The sequence below is a fragment of the Lampetra fluviatilis genome, chromosome 78, assembly GCF_964198595.1.
Source record: "Lampetra fluviatilis chromosome 78, kcLamFluv1.1, whole genome shotgun sequence".
NCBI lineage: Eukaryota > Metazoa > Chordata > Hyperoartia > Petromyzontiformes > Petromyzontidae > Lampetra > Lampetra fluviatilis.
The window spans coordinates 1,054,444-1,071,777 of record NC_136352.1 but is presented as its reverse complement, the minus strand read 5'-3'; the positions used below and the strand labels follow the sequence as shown (position 1 = coordinate 1,071,777).

General features: G+C 49.2%; 1 protein-coding gene across 1 annotated transcript in view; it reads left to right on the top strand.

The window, feature by feature from the left end:
• Positions 1 to 17,334, top strand: part of LOC144953537 (uncharacterized) — a 206,453-nt gene that overhangs the window by 69,815 nt on the left and 119,304 nt on the right. The window contains exons 5-6 of the mRNA XM_078884081.1: positions 569 to 585; positions 2,933 to 3,341. Coding sequence (XP_078740207.1) covers positions 569 to 585; positions 2,933 to 3,341 — 426 coding nt within the window. The remainder of the gene's footprint in view (positions 1 to 568; positions 586 to 2,932; positions 3,342 to 17,334) is intronic.

Here is a 17,334-nt window from a genome sequence, read left to right as displayed (position 1 = left end):
TTCAAAGAACAGTGGACTTATGATTACTTTTTCATGCAGTACAAGGAAAGAGCTGTGTGTCTGATATGCCAGAATATAGTGTCTGTGTTCAAAGAATACAATTTACGTCGACACTATGAAACTCAACATAAAGATAAATATAATTGTTTGGTCGGAGAAGTGAGAAAAGATAAAATATTAAAACTGAAAAATACATTAACAACTCAGCAAAATACTTTTGTGAAGCAGAAGCAGCTAAATATTTCATCACTGCGAGCAAGTTTTCAAGTTGCCAAGCTAATAGCGTGCACTGGCAGACCATTCGTGGAGGGAGAATTTGTTAAAGAATGCCTTCTTTCTGTTGCCAAAGAGATGTGTCCAGAGAAGGCCGATTTATTTAGTACAGTGAGTCTTTCAGGACCTACAATTACACGGAGGATTGAAAAAATGGGAGACAATTTGCATCGGCATTTGCAAAACTCCACAAAAAAACTTTCCTATTTTTCCTTGGCACTCGACGAAAGCAATGATGTTCGTGATTCTGCACAACTTCTAATTTTTATTCGTGGGACGAATGACTATTTTGAAGTCTCAGAAGAGCTTGCTGCACTGCAAAGCATCAAAGGAACAACTACAGGAGAGGATATCTATGAAAAAGTTTGCCAAACTGTGAATGGTTTGGAGCTGAACTGGGCTAAACTAGCCAGTGTGATAACTGATGGTGCTCCTAGCATGGTGGGGTCTAAGAAAGGAGTAATTGCTCGCATTAACCAAGAGATGGACAAACATAACCATTCTCATCCAATAGCCATACACTGCCTCATCCACCAACAAGCGCTGTGTAGTAAATCACTGAAGTGGGACTCTGTTATGAAAATTGTGGAATCTTGTGTTAACTTCATTAGAGCTCATGCACTAAACCACAGACAATTTCAGGAATTTCTGTCTGAACTAAATGTTGACTATGAAGATGTTCTGTACCACACAGAAGTCCGTTGGCTGAGTCGAGGGAGAGTTTTGAAACGTTTCTATGACTTACTTCCACAGATTACAGCTTTTCTGCTTTCAAAAAACAAAGAAGTACCAGAGCTCAATGATGCAGAATGGAAATGGCACCTTGCCTTTCTGACAGATGTAACAGAGCTACGCAACAGTTTCAATGTGCAACTTCAAGGACAGGGGAAGCTCATCTGTGATATGCAATCACATGTCAAAGCATTTGAAGTAAAATTAGGCCTCTTCATCAAACAAGTTAAGGAGGAAAACTTCTGCCATCTCCCCACAACTCAAAATCTGTTAGCGGAAAAACCATTGGTTGCAATTCCCAAACAAAACATGTGTGGATTCACTGGAAAAATTGCAAAAGGAGTTCCAATTTAGATTTAAAGAGCTTCATCTCCATGAACAGGACATACAGCTTTTCCGTAACCCATTTTCTATTGACATTGAAAATGTGGATACAATTTACCAAATGGAACTGGCTGAACTGCAGAATTGTGACTCTCTGAAAGACGCATTCAAGTCAAGCAGCCTTCATAATTTCTATGCATCTCTCCCCTCTGAGACATATCCTCATCTCAGGAACCATGCACTCAAAATGGCAACCATCTTTGGCAGCACTTATGTCTGTGAACAGACTTTTTCCAGAATGAAACATTTGGAATCTCCATCCAGATCTAGACTAACGGATGCACACTTGCATCACTTGTTACGACTAGCAGTGACAAATATGGACCCGGACATTGACCATCTCATTAGCCAAAAGCAGGCCCATAGTTCCCATTGAAATACTGGCAAGTTTGTTGATTTAACTTTACTTGTTTTTCATTTTAAATATTGTATTTGTTCCCGTTTTGTTTCTTCACTTCAAAATAACATATATGCAGTGTGCATAGGAATTTGTTCATAGCTTTTTTTTAACTATAGTCCAGCCCTCCAACAGTCTGAGGGACAGTGAACTGGCCCCCTGTTTAAAAAGTTTGAGGACCCCTGGTCTAGTCCATTGCAAAGGTCTTCTAAAAAGAATAGGCAATATTCTACATTATAGACTGCCAATACGCTCACTGAGGTTAAGAACCAGGCTACAGTCTACATTAGTCGTTTTTTTTCTTCTATTCACTTTATTTGTATTAGTATTTTCTATATACGTGACTTTACCGAAATAACCAAAGAATATGAATTTCCGCTATCACAAAAGTTTTAAGTCAAGATTTTCCCAGGGAGGTGATCTTTTTGTAATAACATGCAAGGCCCCATTTCGTCATGGAATTCAACAGGTACAGGACAAGATTTTATAAGATTGGAAACAGTCAGGAAATTAACACTGCACATATGCAGCTGAAGTTAGATCTGTTCATCCTCGCATTCAAGCTCATCTGAGCATGGCTTCATACCTCTAAGTTGCAAATGAACATTAATTTATACATTTCTGCATAATACAAATAATATTATTTTCAACAGCCTTTGCTATGTTAGCTAATTTTTCTTAAATAAATATTCCTGTCGTAGCTAGACAACCTAAATTGTGTGCTTGGAGTTTTTGGTAAACATTCATTTTGAAGACACTAGGGTGTCCAGGCATATTTATGACCATTTCCCTCTCATTGTGTGCCTTAACAGCCCGTGTGATGAATTGGGGAATCTCTTTCACTATATCATGAAAATATGAATATGTATAGATGTGTAAGTCATGTGTGACTGTGTATATATGCATTCCTCTGTGCCTCAATACTCACATAGATGGTGTGGACATGCTTTTCTGTTTGCAGCTGACGCTCGCTCTGCAGAATTGGTCTGATGGAGCAAAGGCACTCAGCGCAGCTCGGTACAAGAAGGAAACAATGCAACCAGAATGCAAACATCACTGATCGTACTGGAAACTTGACACAGCACCAGAGAATACACACAGGAGAGATGCCCTTCAAGTGCAGTGAGTGTGAGAAGGCATTTTCAGATTCATCTACTCTAAACAACACCAGAGAACACACACAGGAGAGAAACCTTTCAAGTGCACTGTGTGTGAGAAGGCGTTTGCACAGTCATCCATTCTTATATCACACCAGAGAACACACACAGGAGAGAAACCTTTCAAGTGCACTGTGTGTGAGAAGGCGTTTGCACGGTCATCCATTCTTAAATCACATCAGAGAACACACACAGGAGAGAAACCTTTTAAGTGCACTGTGTGTGGGAAGGCGTTTGCAAAGTCATCAAATCTTAAGACCCACCAGAGAACACACACAGGAGAGAACCCCCTCAAGTGCAGTGTGTGTGAAAAGGCATTTTCAGATTCATCTGCTCTTAGAAGACACCAGAGAACACACACAGGAAAGGAACCTTTCAAGTGCGCTGTGTGTCGGAAGGTGTTTGCACATTCATCAAATCTTAAAAAACACCAGAGAACACACAAGCATCAGAAAATCAACAAGAACTGTAATCTGAAATCAGCTTGTGAAAGTCAAAGTGCTGCAATGACCCCATTGTTCATGAAACAAGAACCAGAAGACAATCCCAGCCTGGACACTTTGAAAGGTATCAAGGTGAAATATGAAGAGGCGAAGGTGAAATGTGAAGAAGTAACAGTGAAGAGCGTAGAAGTGATGGTTAAATGTGAAGATGTTTCAACTCCAAAATTGGACCTTCACATAGGTGGAGGCAGTGTGAAGCAGGAACTAAATTCTGACTGTGAGGCAGAGCGAGGCAACTCCCAGGAGTTTGTGGATGTGGAGGTGTGGGTGGACTTCTTAGACAATACAAAGTCAAATGGAGACCAGGTAGATGTGCAAGCTTAAGACAAGTAAGCTCCAATGGATGCACCTTTGTCACAGGCCTTTCTAATGAAAATAATGTGAAGTTGAACACTCAATTTCTAGGTTCAAACTACAGTGTAAGAGAGGCCAGTATTTGTGGATCTGTGGGTTGGGTCGTTCTCGAATCAGGAGCGACTCAAGTGTTTTCTATCATATATCATCTTAAACACTCGAAGGGTGCCCATAATGGGCATCTGCCCCTGTTTGTCACAAGGTGATTGTTCACTAGCCTGCATGTGGATATGAGTTTGTAAGTCGGGGGTGATGATTGATATGCCAGTCGGATTTGAACCTTTAACCTTTGCAACAAATAGAGAATGTACTACTACTTGGCTTCCCTTTATGAGAGTGCGGCACATATAGGCCTAATCTCGCCAGATCAACTTGTAAATACGTTGCAACGTGACGCAGTACATTTCAGTATAGTAATAAAATGTTGCCAATGTGCCTTTTGATTATTTTGAATCATAATTGAAAGAATACCTGTCTGATTCTGTACGTACATACAACATTTTGTGTATTAATGTCAAACATGGAATATGTGATGTCCGGACAAAGTATCTGTTTTGGTGGTAATCTCTACATATAACTCACATGAGAGCTGTTGTTTTTGTGATACGGGTCAAAGGGTATTTTTGTGAATCAGGACGCATCGGACTCTGGGGCAACTAATTTTCTTTGAAATCTGGAGCATATATCGGATCATTCATCAGTTAAGGTATGCCACTTAAAAGTTACGTATAGGAGATACATTCTCCACAAGAACACTAATTATCATTTTGTACTACGTATATACATTTTTTGGAACTGAGACTTGAAATGGACCTTGCTGATGAACATCTGTTGAAGCAAGCCGGACTGTTGAGACATTGTTCACAAACCATTCCACAAGTGGCTTGTACTGAACACATGCATTCCTAAAAGGTGACCTGTGAAGGCTCTAGGGTTTGACTTTTAGGTAGCTAATGGAGCCCGAGACAAATCACAGCCATTTGTGGATGTGGAGGTTTGGGAGGACTTTTCGGACAATGTAGAGTAGAAGCAGACAGCATGTGTGACCATAAGTGTTGGATAGACCTGTAACCAAAAGCATGAGACACGGTTTCCCAATGTTTATTTCAATTGTTTGGTTTTTAGTTGATTTGGAATACAGTACTTATTTCAATTGTGATGTAAATTTTAGTTGACGTTTACCTAACGCCATTACTTGGGTAAGGCTTACGTATTGAAAATCGCGTTTTTAGCTGTCGCGTGGCACTTTCCAAGAACGTAACCTCCGATATTCAAGGAGCGGCTGTATTTTATGTCGATCGAGTACAGCTGGGGAGTACGGATTTTTACTAGAAACTAGATCTCTGCTTTCTTGATGTAATTAAGGCCTATGGTACCATAAAGAGGCTTGGTGCTTTGGGTTCCTTAATTTCGATGTCTCTGCCTCTGCTCACATTCGTTGAGGATTTTTAGGATTTTGGGCAGGCCCATCTAAAGGTGCGTGACCAGGAGTTGGAGCCATTTTCTGTTCAACTCGGCTTGTGACAGAAATTCACTCTGGCCCAATGCATTACATTACATAGCATCTTCAATAATTATGTAGTTTGAGAAGCTCACAATGGCCGTATAAATAAATTGCATTTGTTGCAGTTACAATACGCTTATCGATGACTGGTTATAGTTAAGGGACCATTCCCTGCTGGTCAGCACTGTTGTATCTGCTGATGATCTGGTAATGGCTACTCAATGAGATAGAGTTAGGGAATCTTGTTCTGATGCCTGAATAATTCCATCATGAAATGCGGCCTTGCATATGTTCCACAAAAATATATCACCTGCTTGGGAATCCATGTCCTACAACACTGCACCTGCTCAGCTCTCCAATAATAATCAGGCAGTTCTACAAGTGGTGGATAAATTCCCATACCTGGTTCATGTGTCGAACAGCATTCTTTTTTAGACTGTAACACTGTGGAAGCTGCCTGGACTTTGGCTGCATACAAAGCTGTGAGTGTCCATCGCCAAGATCAAGTCCATCTGAGACCATCCCTCTCCCTGCCCTACTGGCATCACACCCGCCCCTCACCCTTCGATCTGCAGATGGCGGGCGCACTGGAGGGTGCCACGTAGCCATTTCAGGCTGGGCCAGACCGGGAAACGTGGGTCACCCGGCCACAAGGTGCTTGTTGGCAAACACAACCCCTGGGCCGGGCCCCAGGGATGATATTGTGATGCCACAGTGGCGAAGCCGCTCTGCCGGCGCCGCACCCGCGATGCCCACACCACGGAGCAGCCTGGCCAACGCTGCTCTTCCCTCACCACCCCCCACATGAACACATGCACACAACCCCACCTAGAGCCTCGCGGGAAAGTCACCTGGCCTACAGGTTTTCACCCAGTAGCCCTCCTCGTGGGGAACCTCCACGGTTTCCTGGAGCCAGGGGATTGGCCAAGGCTTCCCCGAGGTTAAATGGCACTTCGGCGCCGTGAATTAATGTGAAATTACACGGTCACGACGAGGCTACTCAGAAACCGGCACGATATCAGGTACCCCTAAGGCCGTTCCACATTCGTCGGACGAACCAGCTGGTTGGGATCGACCTACAGGGGCCATCTCCCCGATCCCACCGGAGCAACCAATATATCCTCGTAGCGGTGGAGTACTTCACACTAACCCGTGGCGGTGGCCATCCCCGGCGGCCCTTGTGGTCGCCCAGGCATTCGTGGATCACTACGTACTTAAACATGGGATCCCCGAACGAGTCACTACCGACCAAGGTAGTGAGTTCGAGGCAGAGCTGTTTCAGGCGCTGTGCTGGGAGTTCGGAATCCAGAAGGACCGAACCACGGCGTACCACCCCCAGGCGAACCGTATGGTGGAGCGTTTGAACCAGACCACCAACTAGCAGGACTGGGACGAACACCTCCCCTATGCCCTGTTCCCCTACGCCACCACAGTACACACGTCGACGGGACAGACCCCGTTCTTAATGATGTTTGGCCGTGAGTTTCGTCTACCCGCAGATTTGCTGTTCGGCGTTCCCCCACCACAACCGGAGAAAGGAAGCCGCCCCATGGAGCACCTGATGGAGACTCTACGAGGGGCCCGGGGCCGTGCCTACCCGCAAGGGGAGGCCACGCATCGGCGGCAGGAGCAGGGCGCCCTACCCCGTATGGAAGCCCCCCTTCTTCTCGGCAGGCTCTAAGTCGTGGCTTCACACCCCTCGCCTCGGCGCGGGACAGGTGGGGAAACTAACGACCTACTGGCATGGACCCTGGACCATGGTGCGGCAGATTTCCCCCTGGACGGTGCTGATCCAGGGTGGCGAGAGGGACCGAGAGATGGTGGTCAACGTCCGCCGATTAAAACTATGGAAGGCAGCCCCGGCGAGGGAGGACCCCGCCGTTTGGGTGCCCCGAAATCCTGGTGTCCCCACACCCCGCATGCTCGGGGGCCTCGCACGCTATATGGGCCCCGCAAGGCCCTGGGCCCCGAAAGGCCCTGGCCTGGCCGGGGGACTGCGGGGGCGATGGCCCCTAAACCCTTCAGCCTCTGAGTTTGTTCCCCAGCCTGCAGGTGCCGAGGGACAAAAGGAGCCGCTGGAGTGGAGAAGGAGACCACCGCGGGAACCGCCAAGGACAGAGCCACCACCCCCGAGGCCGGCCACGAGGGCCGGGCGAGTCCCATGGACCCCGCGGCGCTACCTCGTGGGGGCAGCCCAGGCGAGGTGCTCCAGTCAACCAGGGACAGGCACCTCGGGGTCTATGTGATGCCACAGCGGCGAAGCCGCTCTGCCGGCGCCACACCCGCGATGCCCACACCACGGAGCGACCTGGCCGATGCTGTTCTTCCCTCACCACCCCCCACATGAACACACGCACACACCCCCACCTAGAGCCTCGCGGAAAAGTCACCTGGCCTACAGTTTTTCACACAGGAGCCCTCCTCGTGGGGAACCTTCTCCACGGTTTCCTGGGGCCAGGGAATTGACCGAGGCTTCCCCGAGGTTTAATGGCACTGCGGCGCCGTGAATTAATGTGAAATTACACGGTCATGACGAAGCTACTCAGCCACCTCGGTTAAGACACACACAACACAGACGGGTTAGCAGGCAGGTAGGGGGCGGAGCCACGAACGGCGGGAAACCAGGGTAAGCATCTGATTGGAAGGGTGGCTGATTTTTATAGCTTATGTTAATGATCCACGTGCAATGTATGTGTATGTAAGACTTTATCTATGTGAGGAGCGGTGGCGCAGTTATATCACTGCATTATAAATTCAACAATTAAGAGTTTGATAATCGTCGACAGCAAACATCATTGATAGGTGAAAGCTGAACTTATTATGGACTTCTATGTTGATTGATCCTCAATTAATTACATGGTGAAGTGAGGAAACATTAATACTGAGCAGATGAAGGTGGCCAGGCATGGTTCTGGACACACCACCACATTTACCATGCCAGTGTGTGACAGTGTCAAGTTTGTGTCTGCTGTAAAATATATTAACTCCATTGAACACGCAGGTTGAATCAAAACAATTGTTTATTTCTGTTTTCTTCTGGAACTTTTTCTAAGAATGGATAAAGTCAGGAAATTAACAGCACATTTCCAGCTGAAGTTAGATCTGTTCATCAACGCATTCAAACAAGTCTGAGCCTGGCTTCACGCCTCTAAGTTGCGATTGAACATACATTTCTGCATAATACAAATAGTATTATTTTCTACATCCTTTGCTATGTTTGCTGAATTATTATAAATATTATTTTTGTAGCCAGACAGCGAAAATTGTGTCCTTGGAGTTTTGGGTTGACATTCATTTTGAAGATACTAGGGTTTCCAGGCATACGCATGACCATTAGCCCTCTCATTGTGTGCCTTAACAGCCCGTGTGATGAATTGGGGAATCTTTTTTACTATATCATGAATATATGAAAAAGTATGGACGTGTAAGTCATGTGTGACAGTGTATATATGTGTAATATGAGGCTATATCCGGCTCACTGACGTATCACAACTCGTCATGGTGATTGGCTCTGCCGGTCCTGGTTTACAGCCAATGGGGGGAAGCCTGGGGGCATGGCCCTGGTGTGACGGAAAGGTACACAGCTATAAGGATTGGTTCTGCTGGCTTTGGCCACAGCCAATGGGGAGATGAGTCAGGGGTGTGGTCCCGGGAGATGAGAGGGAGCCTGGAAGATTCCATGCAGGCTAACAAGGATTGGCAGAAACGTACCACGTAACCCAGGTATTAAATAGGGGTGGAGACGAACGACACGTGGTCAGAACGGGAACGAACAGAGGGGGGAGGCCACGCGGGAGCGGGGCTCCGAGTTGCCACGTGGCAGTGCATCTCTCTCTATATCTGTCCCTCTCATGCTGCCTATCAGCAGCGTGAAGTAAACTGTAAGATAAGTTGAATAAAAGACGAATTCCAGAAGTCACCTCAACGAGCTTTATTACATTGGTGTCAGAAGTATCTTCTGAGACCGTTTGGACGATCCTTCAAGATGTCCAAGCACCTCAGGAAGAAGAACCCACCGGACCCTCCGTCGGAAGAAGAAGTTGAGGCGGACGAGGACGAACTGCTGGAAGCTGCGGGTCCTCTGCCTCCGGTTGCTGCTCTCCTTGACGCCGCTCATCGCCGACAGGCTGGAGAAGCGACGGCCTCGACTGCGGACAAGGGATGCCGGCTAATGGCAGAGCAGATCGAGTTGCTCCGCGCGATTTTGCTGAATCTGGTGACGGCGGTCGCATCTTCAGCGGCCCTTGGTCGGCCACGTGGGTTTCAGCCGAGTGCATTTTCAGCGGGAATCGACATCTACCATTGCTCCTGCCGCGCGGGGAGAGGCCTCCATCTTGGGCGGGGCGGCTGCGATGGAGCCGCCAGACGCCATCTTGGGCGGGGCTGTCGCCACGCGGCCGCCGGACGCCATTTTGATGGAGCCGCGAAGAACGCGGGAAGCGGGAATGGAGACGCTCGAGGTGTCGGACATTCACCGCGGACATCGCCTTCCTCAAATCAAGGAATTTATCACCGGGGGCGATTGGAGTGCCTTCACGTGGCGCTTCGAGTCGGCCTTTAGATCCGTTCGATGGATGGAGGCGGAGGCACTGGAGGCGCTACCCACGCTGCTGGATGATGTCTCCCTGGCGGTCTTCCGATCCATCCCGGCGACCAAGAAGAAGACGCTGTGTGATGCTTTCGCAGAAATGGCGGAGTTTTATGACCCGCCGATAGCGGCTACGAAAAAATTTATGTCATGTCGTCGAGGATCAGAGGAATCGCCCTTGGCTTACCGGGGGGCGCTGTTAGCTTTGGCCATGGCCGCCTACCACGACTCGTCGGCTGACCTCTCAATCTTTCCCGAATGCTGGAGCTATCCCAGGAACTGAACATCTCGTTGCCGGTATGCGGCCACAAACCGCTCACGTCGCGTTGGGTGGCGCGCTGCTTGGACGCTAAGTTCAATCTGAAGCGATAGGATCAGATGGCGGCGTGGACGGGGAATCCCCAAATAGACGGTCCACCGTCGAGGTGGTCTCCACGGCGGGTCATCCACTGCTCCGATTACTCCGGTGATGACGACAAGGTGATGGCTGCTGTTCCTCGCTGGGTCCCGAGACGCCGGCTGCGTGACCAGCGTGATGATACGGGTCGACCACGTGCAGGGGCCGGGACAAGCGACCGCCGGGCGACGACGGCCACGTGCTTCAAGTGTGGTGTGGCCGATGGGGCCATTTCGCCTGGGATTGCCGCTGCCGACCTCTGCCTTCTCAGCTCCCGTCGGGTCGGCTTCCATCTCCTCCACCGGACGCGGATCCACGACACCCTCGGGCAAGTCGGCACAAATCGGACACCCGGCAGGTCTTGTCACATCACCCATCCACTCGCACACATGTTTGCGCTCCAGACGGAAATTCTTCTACACCTGTGTCGATGCCACACTCTACGACACAATGGAAAAAATTGGCCCGTAGGGTGGTAGCTGCCACGTCAGGCTCATCGATGGTACGGGGTACCATCAATGGGATCGATGTCCGTATTTTGGTGGACACAGGCGCGTCTGCCACCATCATTTCCGATGTCATTTTTCATCTTCTGTCTATTCCCACGTCACGAATCCGACCGGTTAATGACGCGTGTGTTGCTGCTAATGGGGGTAGCATGGGTATTTTCAGACAAGTTGATGTGCGCATTGCTATCGGGAATATTACCGCGGAGGGACCAGTGTTGATTTCTCGCTCACTGGCCGTCCCATGCCTATTAGGCACCGATTTCTTGCGCCGCATGCCAGTTAAGATACTTGTCGATCAAGGTTGCTTAGAAATGCCAGGGGGCCGTAGGATGTCGTTCCTGCCTTCCCTGCTGGGCCCTCCGCCCACGGGTAACGCAGTTAACGCGATTGTTGCTGCCACGGTAGAGGTGCCGTCGGGCTCGCAAATGCTTATTCTGCTGCGTTACTGAAAGCCTTTGGATGCTGCGGACGGTGCGACGGGTGTGCTGTTATCCCCGTCGAATTCAGTGGCTAAATCTTTTTCCCTGGTAGCGGCTCAAACTATCGTTCGGCCGGGTCAGGCCCCGTTCATACAAGTGTTGAATGGGGGCCCGGACCGGGTCGTCGTTCTGGTTGGATCAGTATTGGCTCACGCCACTAACGATTTCACCAGCTTTGAGGGTAAAACACCCACTAAAATAACCACTGAGGGACCTCGATGCGATCGTTCACAGGATCGATGGATCGCAGATTTGTGCGGGGAAAATACGTCTTTGTCGACCACGCAAAGGAGCGCTTTGCATTCATTACTGTTAGAGTACGCTGACGTTTTCAGTAAAAACGATTTGGATCTCAGCCATACCTCGCTCTTGTCGCACCATATTGACACCGGTGCGGAGGGACCGATTTGTATGCATCCCCCATCGCATGAGCCCTGCTGAAAGGGAACACGTGCGCGGTGCGGTGGACGATATGTTGGCGGCTGATATTATTTCGCCATCCAACAGTCCTTAGGGCGCGCCGGTGGTGCTGGTTAAGAAAAAAGATGGTGGGACGAGGTTTTGTGTGGATTTCCGCCGATTGACTAAGATATCCGTGGCAGACGCATACCCTTTGCCACGGATGGACGACTCATTGGACACTTTGTCAGGGGCAAATTTTTTCTCCACCCTCGACCAGTCGTCTGGGTTTTGGCAGCTTCCCCTCGATGACGTGTTATAACCAAAAACGGTGTTCCGCACGCCACAAGGCCTCTTTGAGTTTAACCATTTACCTATGGGCTTGAATGCGGCACCGGCAACGTTCCAACGCCTGATGGAACTGGTGCTAGCGGGGTTGCAGTGGGAAACATGCCTCATATATTTGGACGATATCGTATTCAGCCGCACGTTCGAGGAACACCTCCAACGCCTGGAGACGGTCTTTCAGAGGATGCGCTCGGCTGACCTAAAATTTAAACCAAAGAAATGCCATCTTTTGCAACGGTCCGTCCGATACTTGGGTCACATCGTCAGTTCGGACGGTGTGTCCACGGACCCTCAGAAAATGGAGTGTGTCCGAGAGTGGCCCACGCCCACTGAAGTGGGCGACGTACGGCAGTTTATTGGGTTTGCATCCTACTATCGCCGTTTTGTTAAGAACTTCGCGACACTGGCTAAGCCACTGCATGTTCTGCGGAGAAAAATCAGAGATTTAAATGGGGCCCGGAAGAGGAACGCTCTTTTCAATCTCTTCGGGATCACCTCGCCATGGCGCCTATGCCCCTGCTACCCAGACTTTTCCCAGCCGTTCATCCTTGACACGGATGCTAGTGATATCTGCATAGGAGCCGTTTTGTCGCAACGGAAAGACGGAGTCGAGCGAGTGGTGGCATACTGCAGCAGGGTTCTGTCCCCTGCCGAAACGCGATATTGCGTGACGTGACGGGAACTGTTAGCGATCATACATTTTGTTCGCCAGTACCGGCCGTACCTGTATGGAAGGAAATTCCTCGTGCGCACTGACCACGCGGCCTTGCAATATTCGTTGAAATTGGACCAACCATCGGGCCAATTGGCTCGGTGGTTGGAATCGTTACAGGAATTTTTCTTCGATATCATGTACGGCAAGGGTACTCGCCATGCCAATGCGGACGCTCTCTCCAGGTTGCCACCCACTCCTCCCTGCGCCTGTCTGACGGGTACGCACCACTGTGCAGCGCTGCCTACCTCGCCCTGTCCGGTTATGGGGGCAATGTCGAACGATGAAGGCGAGGATGTACCCGTTGGCGCCGACGATACACTGCGTTTGCCGCACTCGATTGGCTACGCGAGCAGGAGGCCAATGCCTCTCTGGCTCCACTGCGGAAACTGATCGGGAAACCGAGAGCTCATTTGGCGGGATGGAAATGGCAGATGCTCCGGGGCCAGGCGGGACTATTGATGTGTACTAATGGATTGTCTGACCGTTCACGCCTGGTCGTGCCGACATCCCTTCTATACGACCTGCTCCGCGCTCTGCACGCTGACAAATTGATGCACCTCGGCGTGCAGAAAACGTTGGCCGCGATGCAGCAGGATTTCTTTTGGTCTGGCATGACGGCAGATGTCACTGACTTTGTCCGGTCATGCCATGATTGTGCGAAGAGGAAATTGCCTCGGCAACATTATGTTCCGCCACTAGGTTCGATTGAGGTATCTCGTATCAATGAACTAGTTGCTCTGGACATCCTGGGCCCGTTCCCTCCATCGGCTAGGGGAAACAAATGGCCTATGGCCTGGCCTCTGCCTGACCAAACGGCAGCGTCCATCACCGAGGCTTTCTTGAATGGTTACGTCATGGATAAAGGAGCACCTGAAGGGCTGCTCACGGATCAGGGATGTAACTTCTCCTCCAAATTGCTCAAGGATGTATGTGTAACGGGTTCCGGAGACACTTGTAGAGGTAACTTCTTTATTACTCTGTAACAGCACTCCAACAGTCCAACACTCTAACAGTCCAACAGTCCTGATACTCTGTAACAACTCCCAGGTACACAGCCTAGGTACACAGCCTAGATACACAGCCTAGATACTCTACTCTGGCTACGCTCTGGAACTCTTACAAGGTCGTAGAGTCGGGAGTTCCAGAGTCCCACCACTGGCTCTCACAGCGTCCCAGGGTCCTCAGATGGCTGGTCTTGGGTCTTGGGTCTTGAGCTACGACTGGCCCTGATCGTCCAGGGAGCTCCCCTTTTATGCCTAGTCCCCAACGAGGGGTGGGGCCGTGTGCGCCCCCAGATATCCCACAGAGCACACACAGCCCCCCCCCCCCCCCCCCCGTTGGTGGCGCCAAGCGGCTTAAGCGCCTGGGCCACCCGGGAACCCAACGCCTGGCACCAAGAGGCTTAAGCGTCTGACCCGCCTGGGAACCCAGCGCCTGGCGCCAAGAGGCTTAAGCGCCTGGCCCGCCCAGGGTCCCTGTTGTATCCTAAGCCTTCTTCCATCATTGATATATAATGAATGAAAACACACCAAAGCGCAGCAAACTGCAAAACACCAGGTGTTGTAGTAATGAACAGGAGGAGGGCTAGGATGGCAGAATTGCAGCCTTGCTTCGAGGAGAGATAAGGGCAGTGTCGACTCGAAGCAGAGGCGCCTTTGTCTGGATCACGGCCACAGAAGGCCGGGGGGGTCATCACTGATTGTGTGTTAGGGGTTTCGAGCTAATTGGAACACGTGCACACAGGGAGGAGAAATACGCCTTGTTCTCTGCAGCTGAAAGAGCCAAGATAAACTCAGCTCAAGGTTGTGTACACAGGAGAGGGGGCTGATTAACAACCACTGCACGTCTGAACGTGAGGGGGCCTTGTCCTGGAATTAATCACCCTCCCAGAGAAGAAGGTTGGATGACCACAGTGAGACGAGAATAAGGGTGTTGTGTCTCTCAAGGTTGCAGGCTCAGCTGAACAGCGAGGCTGCGGGGGCCACCAGAAGTTCATGTTTGCCTAGTTAAGTCAAAAAGCTCAATTATTCTGTATTGCTATTAAAGTCACGTTAAAGTCAGAATTTAACAACAGGGTAGGCTCGACCCGGAGCATAACGGGATGAATCACCACCAGGTCGAAATAAAATACATAATAAAAGAGCGATGTTAAATCCAGGGTCGGAGAGAAAGGGAGATCCCGGCCGTCTTTGTATCCCCGCAGCACGGGATATGAGTGTGTATACGCTCGGGGAAACACATCCACTTGAGTCAAGCACCACGATGGGAAATGACAGACCTTAGGTTAAATACAGAATCATAACTGGGAAATGGTAAGGGACAAATGTTAAAACTTTTAATCATTTCTTCATGCGTCAGCGAGGGTCGGGGGGAGTGTGCCCCTCCCTCCAGGTGGTGCAACACGGACAAAGATGCCTATGAGACGATTTGTAACGTCTGTGTTTTGGTTCATGAAGAAGGCCAAACAAGAGATAATATCGCACCCAGACAGAGAGACGACCTCGAGGCAATTTGTAACACTTGACTGTTTGCTCGTGGATTTTATGGAGGGAATATGACAACGGAATATACCGTGGGTGAGGCACACAAGGACATACGGACGTACGGACACACACATGAACACACCTACCTACGGACAGATCCTGACACAGTAAATCAGAAGAAACCCCGCCTTGTGGGCAGGGTCCAAAGGGATTTTTTCGGCATAAAAGAAAGGACTCTGAGCATTGGAAACCAGTTCGACCAGGAGAGTCAACTCATCACGAGTGCGACCAGTGGGTCGGCTCAGGAGTCGACCAGTGGGTCGACTCAGGAGCGAGCTGCGACCAGCGGGTCGGCTCGACTCATCTTCAGCTCGACCGAGCGGGTCGACTCAGGAGCGAGCTGCGACCAACGGGTCGGCTCGACTCTTCAACTCGTCTGGGACTCAGCCGAGTTCAGCCGGCTCTCGGGGCTCGACTCAAGCGGCTCCCCATCTCCTCTGCAGGCGGGCAAGACCCGCTTGACAGCTCAACTCGGCCGCGTGGGCCAACCTCTGCCGAGTCGGAGGTCCCTCTGCTGGCCGCCAGCGTCGCGGTTTGGCGACGAGGTGACGACCCAACACTGCACGCCAGGAGCGAGCTGTGGGCGCCACCTACCGACCGAGCATCCAAACCAATTCCCCACGGCGACAGAGGAGCGACTAATACGTATGACGCGCACCGCCCCCTCACCACACGACCACCAGGCGTCTGTTTGACATAAAGAACCGACTCCGAACATTGACTATTCAAGACCACTCTTACCACTCAAACACACTCGAACCCATAAGCCATCCGTGGCTGTGAAGAAACACTCGAGACCGAGTGATGGCCATCCGTCGTTTATAAGAGTATTCGTAATTTTTATCTTTAATATTTAGTGGGCTGTACTCTTAATCGCATAAATTCCCAACAGATCCATCAATACGAATTGATTCTTGGCACCTCCTTCCGCCGAGCCACGCTCACGTGGGAAGTGGTGGCCCACCAGATCCTTATCAGGTGATCTGGTCCCCAATTAGTAAACTCTGTATAAGATAACGATCTTCGGAAAAGGAGCGCCGTCGCAGGCCTTTACTCCGAGCCATTCTGCTGTCAGATAACCTGCCGATGTATCTGTTGAGATTGGTGCCTTTAAGAATAATAACTGTCTTGATTGTGTTTTTATCGCCGTATAATCTTTCAAGTATAATCATTCATTAACGTTAAGGTTTTCTTAGCATAGTATTTGCATGTTTTAACGACTCTCTCTCTCACTAACAACCATCGCGTTATGCGGGATCCATGTGCCATTGTCAAAGTGAAATCAGACAATCATTGATGATACTGTATTGATGCCGTGTTGAAGTTCCGGGATTGAGAGTTCGCATACTATATCATAGTTGAGGTTGAATTAGTAATAAATTGATTAATACAGAAGTGGTTGTGTGATTCTTTCCTGAAGTCTATGCATAAGATCTGCTTCTGCGTCGAGATCTGAACTTGGTGACCTTAATAAACACACTAACACATACTCAGTAAATGTTAAAGCGATAACGGGGTGAACCGGGGACCTAAAGATAAGCGAGAATGAGACGAACCTAGACAACGATGCCGAGTTAATCTAAGTTAATCTTGCATACTTACACCACACCTGCATAACTGCATAAGATTAATTGCCTTATTCCGATCGATAACCCACCCTCGTCACCGAGGCGGGGTCTGGTTATCATAACGACTGGCATTATCATAATTACTCTCACTCGCATAATTACTACGATTACCTCTCGAATTGGCATAATTAAATGTGCATAATTACATCAATTAACATATTTCCGGATAATTACACATTTGGCCAAATTTCATTTGATTATTATTATTTTCACTGAATATTCATAACCCACATATACAACATAATAATTTCACCCACGCACGCATACAACACATCAAAATTTTCATACCCAACATATACAACATAATGGGGGCTCGTCCGGGATTTCTCGCAGACAGTTTATGCATGAACTCAGGAACGAATCACTGTTGTGTTAATCAAAGTGTTGTGAACTAACGTTGCCTTGTGATTGTAAACGGGCGTAA